Source organism: Anneissia japonica, unplaced genomic scaffold (assembly GCF_011630105.1).
Source record: "Anneissia japonica isolate Jap-2015-1 unplaced genomic scaffold, ASM1163010v1 scaffold287725_len345208_cov150, whole genome shotgun sequence".
In the NCBI taxonomy this organism is placed as follows: domain Eukaryota; kingdom Metazoa; phylum Echinodermata; class Crinoidea; order Comatulida; family Comatulidae; genus Anneissia; species Anneissia japonica.
The window spans coordinates 257248-266794 of NW_022737486.1; the positions used below are offsets into that span (position 1 = coordinate 257248).

Below are 9547 nucleotides of genomic sequence, written 5' to 3' on the forward strand. Positions count from 1 at the left end.
TATAAGAGACAGGAATTACCTTGAAAAATATATACCTTTGATGAACTATCAGTATTTACTTCCTGAACATCCTCCATGATTGGATAGTTCCGTGTCAAACAATGACCTATCATTAATTCCTATCTATTATACATATTTTTGTAGTGATAGAACAAATTTGATAAATTTTGTACCCTACCTAAATAAAACACTGACCTTTATGTACAGTTTAAATTGTTTTTCTTAAAATGAATACTGTATATGCAATGAGTATCTATCCTATAGTTATTGTATTGTTTTATTGTGTTTATTTTATTGTTTTAATGTTGCTACAATGTTTGATTTCCTTCCAAGGAAAGCAATTTTTTCTTAAATGTACGTTTTATGACTAATAAAGAATTATCAGTATCAGTCAATTGGAATCTGTAAATCACGTGAAAACGTTGCATTCAAAATTGGACAAATGATAAATTTTTGTAGAATTAATTGTGTGTTTACAGTCAGTGTTATAACAACGAGACTCGGAGTACCTTGCTACCCTACTACCTGGGGGCTGTGTCCCTGTAGATAACCCAGTGTGGTATGTGGCAAACACCTTGCTTCAACGTTGTTAAACGTTTCAAGGACAGATTTCAGGTTCTGTTCTTTGAATAGTCCCGCTAGGCTGATTCGGGCACAATAACAAAAAATGATAATTATTCTGGGCCCTGACTTCAGCCAGTGACGGCCAAGAGTATAGAACTGTGGTCAGAGATCATAGCTATTACAATACTATATACAGTAACATGGTTGATTTAAAAGAGATACCGCTGTGGTAGCATCTTGGAAATTAAATCTAAAAATAAAAATCACATTAAGTTAAGTAGCCTAAGCACCTACTTTAGTAAGAATCTTATCTGCTAAATTCGGTTTTTGATGACATACAAATTCTTTATTCATGCTTTATTAAGTCACTGCATATGCAAAGAGTATACAAAATAGTATAATTTATGCCTCTGTTAATTGTCAATGTTAATATTTTCTCATATTTTTCAAATGAAAACTAATGATTAAATATACAAAATACACAATTCAGATATCAAATTTTATTTATCAAGTTTGTGTGTTTTTTTTTATTTTTTAAACAAAGCACATACAGTGTGGTTATGTTATATTATATGCCGGTAAGTACTTAGCAATCTGCCTGCCAACAAAATATCTCTTAAAATTGTATTCCATATTTATTTACAATATATATTTTAAGTTGCATTGAACCTTATTCAGTAAGATTATCTTTTTGATGTTTATGGTTGTGCAAAATATAAATCTCTTATTACAACTTACTACATTTTCTGTTGTATTTGGAAGTATCAATTTCTGTCTGTACGTAGTTCTTTTGTGTATTGATACAAATACATTTTGGTTCTGTTCAGAACAAAGAAAATGGATGACTGATATTTATAAAATCAACAACTACTGTATCTATAACAACATCTTTCAATAAATTAGTTTTAGGAGAACCAACAAAAATATAAAGATTTTTAGTAGAGTTTGGTAGCGAACCGGACAGTACATCAGAAAACAATTACATTTCTACATATTCCACATACCGTACTCGCGCGAATAAGCGCCCCGTTTGAATAAGCGCCCCTCAATAATATAAGATTTTCTTTTTAGCAAGTCAATAATCCAATCAATCCTGGGACTGGTTGTTGGCATGATTTGAGCTGCAGAGTGGAATCACATTCTTCTTAGGTCAATATCAAAATGAGGATATGACAGATGAGAGCTCCGATCCCTAACAGACAGTATATTTCCAACTTTCCTCTTACATATTTGTCTAGTCCTAGTCCTACTCCTCTGAGTTTTCAAGAAAACCTGCAATGATCCTGCTATCCTGCTTACCTCAATCGGCCGATGGCCAACAAACTAACCACTACCCACCGCAAATTGCATCTGCTATTCTGCTGTTATGTAAATATTCACAGCATTCTTGTCATGAGCCATGTTCTCTGGACGATTATCTTTCCCGCCGCACCCCCATTCGAAATGTCCTTGTAGGCCTATAATCTTTTTTTAATTCAAAAGGTGCCTCTTGAATTTCATAAGTTGCCATAAGAACACCTCGATTTTCATCTATTTCTATAAGCGCCTCTCAATTTCCAATCTGTTTTCATAAGCGCCCCGTTTGAAAGTGCAAAAAAATATTTTAAGCGCCCGGGCGCTTATTCGCTCGAGTAAGGTATTGTTCACAGGACCAACGGCTTAAATATCTTATCCAAAGACGTTGCACAATTTCATTGTAACGTTTATTTTAACCCCCAACCTGAAACACAGTGAGACCAGGAAAGCGATTGATTCGAAGGCCAGGGTTTAATGTAAGTATCGCCATGGCTCAGCGCACACCGAGTAGGCCTAGCTACTACCAGTTCAGTTGACGCAATGTGTCTTCACATTTTTACGTAATAGAAACCTTTCTATATATCTTTCTAGCTAATGCAGGCTAGCAAGGATAGTATACAATTCCATTGAAACAAACAGGAAATGTATTCTTAAGGTTCATCCGTTTTCTTAATTTTCACAAAAGCACAAACCGTGTTAAGGGGATGGAGGAGGCAACGTGTATTATGTGCTCTTTTGTAAAAATTACAAAAAGTTATCTGCAAATGACAACAATCATTTTATTGAAGAGTGATGGGGTTGCAGAGGGGAAGGTTTTCTGTTGCCTTGGATCACCCCTCAGTGGTGGATTCAAGCTGGTAGGGACAGGTCGGCCCCCCTCCATTTAAAATATATATTATATTCATATTGTCTGAGGTGCCTTAATCATAAATGTTCTTACTTCAGCCTCTGCTATCATGGTGGGGCTGAGGTGGAATAGATCTACCATCTCTGAATCCCTCCCCTGAGCCCCTCTATTTAAAATTTCTGGATCCGTCACTGCTCCTTTAATGATTATAGACAAATTTGCAAGTAATTTCTGATGTCTCCTTCAAATGTTTAACGGCATGTACTCAGTTGTGGTTTTTCAGGGGATTTTTGACTTTCGTTTTTAAGAATATCTCTGCAGTACAAACAATTGAATAAAGCTATTGATACTCGGAGTGGTTAGGCCCATTGTAGAAGGAAATAATGTTAATGTTGACTCTGGTTCAATAGTAGTCTTGTACTTCCTGGTTATTGTTTAATCTCTTTTTTTCTTGTTTTCCTATTTTTTCTTATGTTGAATTCATCTGAAATTGTATTTAGTTTCATGCTGTTGGATGACAATATTTTGATAAATAAATATATAAAAGGCCTGACCTCGTCCAACTCATTCAGGTTACTTAAGACACATTTCTGAATATTAAAATTTATTTTCCATTTGTTACTGAATGTATGTATGGGTCGTGCGCGTTCAAGCAGCAATGACAATGTGCGGATTTGCCAATCCAGTGGACCAGGGAAATAATTATGCCAGCGCCTTGTATATCGCTTGTAAAATCTGCGGATTGTGAAAGACGCTATATAGGCCTATTATGGTTCTAAGCGAAGAAGAAGAGATGGACTTTCACAGATGCAAGAGATACCACCTCAATTTAAGAAAATTTATGCTTATGGCACCTCTAGATGGCCGGAGATGGCACTCTCAGACCTAAATTTGAATATAAATTTCTTTTCTTTTAAAAAATATTTTGACAATTTTTTTTTTTTGAATTCTGAATAGCTCACTTTGTATAAGCCTATCCCCCACCCCCGCAATTAATGGCGGTATAAATAAGTACAATATATGGATAAATGTATAGGCCTAATTAAAGTTAACACACACACATACAGATATTTTTTTGTTTGTTTAAGATGTACACACTGCACCAACTAGTATAGTATGCAACACTATGCTGTACCATGTTTGTACTGCTATTTTATTTATAATAATTAGTATTTTCATTAAGTACAGCCATAGAACAAAGTTCTTTGCTCTATGGTACAGTAATAGGCATATTTGTAGATTCGAATTCTTCACTATATGGCACAAACTAGTAGGCTTATAGTATGCAAGGCTGCACTAAGTGACTATAGTGCTGTACCAATTTTATCTGCTATTTATTTTATAATTAGTATTTTCTTTAAGTACAACATACTGTAGATTCGAATGTTAGTGAAGGGTCTACTGAAGTGAATTATAATAATTGTCATTTGTCAAAGCGTCACCAAGTTCTGTATTGCGCTGAAGTTTGTCATAAGCATTATCTTCACCTGGCGACACAATTCCGCGGCAGCCTATCGAAGTCTCCACATACGAATAAACGTCGTCTTTTGGTGGCATATGATGTGCAGTATTAAGCCTACCATATTCGTTGTCTGACTTGTATTTTCCAGGCTTTGAATGAAGTTTTGCTCCATTTAGCACATTATAAGTGCTATCATGAACTTGCTGACGATCCCCTGTAGGCCTACTTGGGTCTCTATTAGAAGGAACATCGTATGCGCCATCGAGTTTTTGTTTGCCTGAATGTTTGTCATTAGCGTTGATTGAATCATAAGCAGCTTCTTCAAGAGCACTATTGGTTGCATTTACATATAATGTATCGTTTAAAACGTCAACAGACTTTCCATGCTGTTCCGACGCTGGTTGCATGTCACTGGCATCAGGTGTATCATAGGCTTCGTCTACTTCTTGTTCTTTACGTCCTTTTGACTTCTTATCTGGTACGGCATACACATCACCACCTAATCCGTTTTCATTTTCTGCGCTTGAATCCATGTCTGCGGCATTGGGTATATCATGTCCTTGATCTTGCATTCCATAATTTGCCACTGCGTCACTATATGGCGTTGCATATACATCATTAACAACTAACGTTCTAGACGGTGAATGCATGTTTGTTGCATCAAGCATGCTGTAAGACTCGCCCTGACCTTGATGGTTCTCACAGACAACAACACCATCAGAGTAGGAGACGGTACCTTTATTTAAGTCAATAATAAAAAGAAATGTTGATTTACATGGTAGCTATGGTTTATGACCTTTCAGAGGATTATCATACTCTAATCTGGGTAGCCATATAAACTGAACCCAACTCCAACTTCCCCGCCCCACCTCCTCACTACCCCCCGAAATCCGCCTATGTTATTTAACGTAAACACAAAGGTTACAGTGGATTTCACCGACTGCGTTGTTGAAGCTGTTGAATATAATTCTCATCAACCGTAAAGTTTTGATATTTCAGCATTTATTTAAAATCGCATATAATTGTTAATTTAATTAAAATTATTAATTATTCTTCACAATTCACTAACTTACTTTCGCTTAATTGCCAATGGTCACTTGTAAAGCGCATTATAAAATATTCATAATTTTTATCAGCGCATGTGCAGGATAGAAACTGAAAACGTAGAAAAAATAGCTAATATAGGCCTAAATTATGCTGGAGCCTATGCCTTTTTACATTATAGGCCTATGTTGCGATTTCAAAAAATTCTATTTAATAGTGTACGTACCTCCATCATGTTGCCCGTTCTTGATTGATAGGTTTGTAGACGGTAAATGCTGATTCGGACCAAGTAAATATCTAAGATACAAATAAACACAATGTGATATCTAGCATAGGCCTAAATAAAAATCTAAAATATTAGTTGGTAAATCCTCTGTATTACATGAGTCGTGATGTAATAATAATGATAATGATAATAATAATTCATAATAACAAAAATAATTATAATTTATTATTAATAGGCCTATATTTCATTATAGTTAGTAGTAGTAGTAGTAGCAGTACCGGTCATCAAGCCCAATCCCCTCCCCCGGCCCTCATCACTTTCACTTCTCGCCCCATCAGTCTCCCCCTCCCCATTTTAAGACTCCTAGATACGCCAATGACAGTCGTAGCGGCAGTACTGTAATAGGGTAGTATTAGTAGTAGCAGTTGTGGAAGAAAATGAAGATGTTTACGTGATGTTACAAAATCATACTGTATACTGATATTACCTTGGTTCTTTTTTTTTCTGTCTACGTCGACCGAGGAGGAAAATTAGTAAAATTATTACGATTGTGGTCCCGGTCCCAGCAATTGACGCAGCAACCATTAAGGAGTTCAGACCTGATTCCTTTTTAGATTGGTTTTCATTCGACCGATTTATAATAGGAGTGGTGTATTCTGCTGATTTCTCGTTTGTAAAGATAGATTGATTGACGACAGTTGGCCAAATACTCGTTGTCTGATGCACCGGTGTTGTTGATGTTGATGGTGTTGGTCTTGTTTGCTTTACTTCGTTTTTTGGAACGGGACATATGCCTGTATTTAAGACTTGAACACAGTTTAGAAAATTTAAAAGGAAAATGTAGATCAGATATTTTCTAAAATTAGGCCTTTGGCCTTTGGTAAACTTGTGATCATTAATTTTTTTAAATCGTTACAGTAAATGCCTACACAAGATACAATAAATACGTATAAATCTGGGATCTGCCAATCCAGTGACCAGGGAAATAATGATGCCAGCGCCTTGTATATCGCTTGTAAAATCTGCGGATTGTGAAAGACGCCGTAGGCCTAAATTATGGTTCCAAGAAGAAGAATTGAGTGTAAGCCCATTGGGCTTCTATTTGAGGTTTTACGGTATATTTTATTACCCGTCAATATAACAATAGTAGATATACAGTACTGTATATTGGACAAGGTCGAAGACTCTTACGCCGGAAATTTATTGGGCGGGTGCAAATTTGTAGAAAGTGGACCAAAATGGCCTCGGAGGGTGGAGGGGGTGTAGGGGAAACCCATGCTGGGATCAAGGGAGCGGAGCACAGGCATTTTTGATAACTTGAGGTCTTATTTAATCGATTTCTGAAGATGCCGGATTGTCAGATGTAGTTTCTTAGTTTGCGTAAGGAATTGTCAAGATTCAAGATTGATTTATTGGTCAAACTCAAGTAATACAACTTTTGTTGATTATACATGCATATCGGTACTATTTCTACTTAGTCTAAAATCCGTTACTAAAATATAAAATCAAAATACACAAACCGCACTAAAAACAACCATTCAAAATGCTAAAATGTAGTTAAAAGCATGTTAAAATATTTAAACATTAAGAAAAGGTAAAATATTAAAAGCAGCATTTACTGCTTTTTTATTTGATTGCCATAAAATTAACCTGTGTGTGAGATTTAGAATTTTACTGAAGCGAATTTCTGGGGAGCATTCGAAACTTTAAAAACCCATAGTCCTGAACCAGACAGTAGACCTATGTAGTGTATCTGGTCTATTATTGATATCATAATTATATTGGAATGGAGATCATCTTGGGGGCCCTTACTATTTATGGCTCTATCTTGGGGCCCTTACTATTTACTGTCTTCATTAACGACCTTCCTTCTTGCATCTCCTATTCTACAGTTAACATGTACGCTGATGATACTATCCTCTATATTGCTGATACACATGTTCCTACAATTGAACATAAACTTACTTCTGATCTTGTCTCTTATTAATCTACAAAGTTGGCTTTCTTGTAACAAACTACTGCTTAATCATACAAAAACCGAGACTATGCTAATTGGTACAGCACAGAGATTGGCTCGTCAACCAACTATCAGCATTCACATTAATCAACATCACATCAAACAAGTCAAATCACACAAGCATTTAGGCCTCATTTTTGATAACACATTAACATGGCATGCACATATTAGACACCTACGAAGTAAACTTGGCTATTCACTCTCATTATTAGGGCGCATTCACAAATTTATTGACACCAAAACCAAACTTTTGTTATATAATACTTTTGTACTTCCGCATATCGACTACTGTTGTTCGCTTTGGGGCTCTAAGGGTAATAGCATATCTTCTCACATCCAACCTTTACAGAACCGTGCTTTGCGCATAATTCTTAACTGCTACCCTCGTACCCGTTCTTCTGTTCTCCTTTCAACTCTTAATTTATTGAATGTTTCTAGCAGAATTGCTCTTCAACTTGGTTGCCTAGCTTTTAAAGCAGCCACTGTTTCTGCACCTGATTACTTCAATTGTCTTTTGAAACCCATTACTCGCGAGGGTATGCATACTCGTTCGACAACTGTAGGCCTCTTTTTTGTCCCTAAACCTAAATTACAGTATTTTAAAATGTTATTTTATTACAGAGCCACCTCCTTTCTTAACACTCTTCCTTTTAAATGCAATATATCTTATTCTAATTTTAAAACCAAGTTAAAATTATATCTCCGAGAAAAGCAATAAAATTCTGATTTTAACCATCACCTTGTAATTTTATAATGAATTTTAAAGTTTATTGTATTTTTTAATGAATGTTACAATATTTATTCAATATTTTATTTATTATATTGTTTTTGAACTTTACCGTAATGAAGCTTTTACTTACTTGGACTCTTAATGTATTGTATATATTTTTATGTATTGTTTTTCTTTCGAGGGCCTCTTCTATGGGGTGCAATACGCAGCAAAAGTCCATGTTAAAATCAAAATGTAATTGCAAAATTCAATGTCTAATTTATCAAAACGTAGGCGTAAATTTCTCAAAATGTAGATCTGGTTTCCCAAAATGAAGTTCTAATTTTTCAAAACGTAGTTCAAATTTTTCAAAATGTAGTTCTAATTTCTTTAAAATGTAATTCAAATTCAAAACGTAGGTCTGACTTGATCAAACGCCCTCTCCAAATTCTATTCCAAAACGTAAATCAAAAACCAGCCTGGTTTGAAATGTATTTGACAACAACACTAGAAACGGACTTTTGCTGCGCATGGCACTAGACTTGCGAAATGTAAAACAAAACTAATCAGCCAAGCATGACGTGGGCCTGTCCCATTAATGATGGGGAATCATTTTTCGCTGCAGTCCAATGCCGTGAACAACGCTTCCCAGTGCGTCTGCTAATTTTTAATGGTCAGGGTACCACGATCATGAGCCCTATGCTTGGCATAGGTTAGGCTTATGTAGGCTGGGATTTGCAACAAAGTCTTGGACTAGGCCTCTAGGTAGGAGGCCTGGTCCTAGTCTAGGCCTATAATATAGTAAAATTCTGTATAAGTAGTCATTATGATTACAATTTTACATTGTACCAAGGTCAATATTAACGATCGCATTTATTTTTCATTGAAAAAAAACAAAACAAAACAAAACTTAAAAAAAACTAACTTAAGGATTTTAAAATATTCAAAAAAACTGTACACTTCAATAAAACAATTAAGTTAACTTAAAACACAAACAACGCGATAGGATATGAAGTTTGCGAGAATAATTGGTATACTTGTATTCTATTTTCTGAAGCGCCGTTCGTTTCTGGGGTTGCTACAATTAACAGTTGTTACATCAGTGGCGTCACGCTCGGACGCTGACGGAAGGAAGGGGGAACGCCAGGGCCCCAAGTGCGAGCACCCCCCCCCCCCCGATATTGTTTAAACAAAATATAATAACAAAATATGATATAAACTATAATACCGTAGTTTCATTCAATGGGGCCCGAGAGTTTTAAACAATAAAAGCTGGGTTCTGATGTTTGAGATCATGCTTCTGATTTTGTGATCAATCTGCATTGCAGATTGATCACACAGTTAATTTTTCAATCTCCAGCAAATTTTAAATAGCATCCAAA

General features: G+C 35.6%; 1 protein-coding gene across 1 annotated transcript in view; it reads right to left on the bottom strand.

Annotated features, from left to right (window-relative positions):
- Positions 1 to 3529: 3529 nt before the first annotated feature.
- The window catches only part of LOC117117345, a 10642-nt gene continuing 4624 nt past the window's right edge, over positions 3530 to 9547 (bottom strand). The window contains exons 2-4 of the mRNA XM_033261619.1: positions 5927 to 6233; positions 5440 to 5510; positions 3530 to 4905 (exon numbers count right to left, since the gene is read on the bottom strand). Of these exons, the coding sequence (XP_033117510.1) occupies positions 4106 to 4905; positions 5440 to 5510; positions 5927 to 6233 (1178 nt within the window). The 3' untranslated portion in view covers positions 3530 to 4105. The remainder of the gene's footprint in view (positions 4906 to 5439; positions 5511 to 5926; positions 6234 to 9547) is intronic.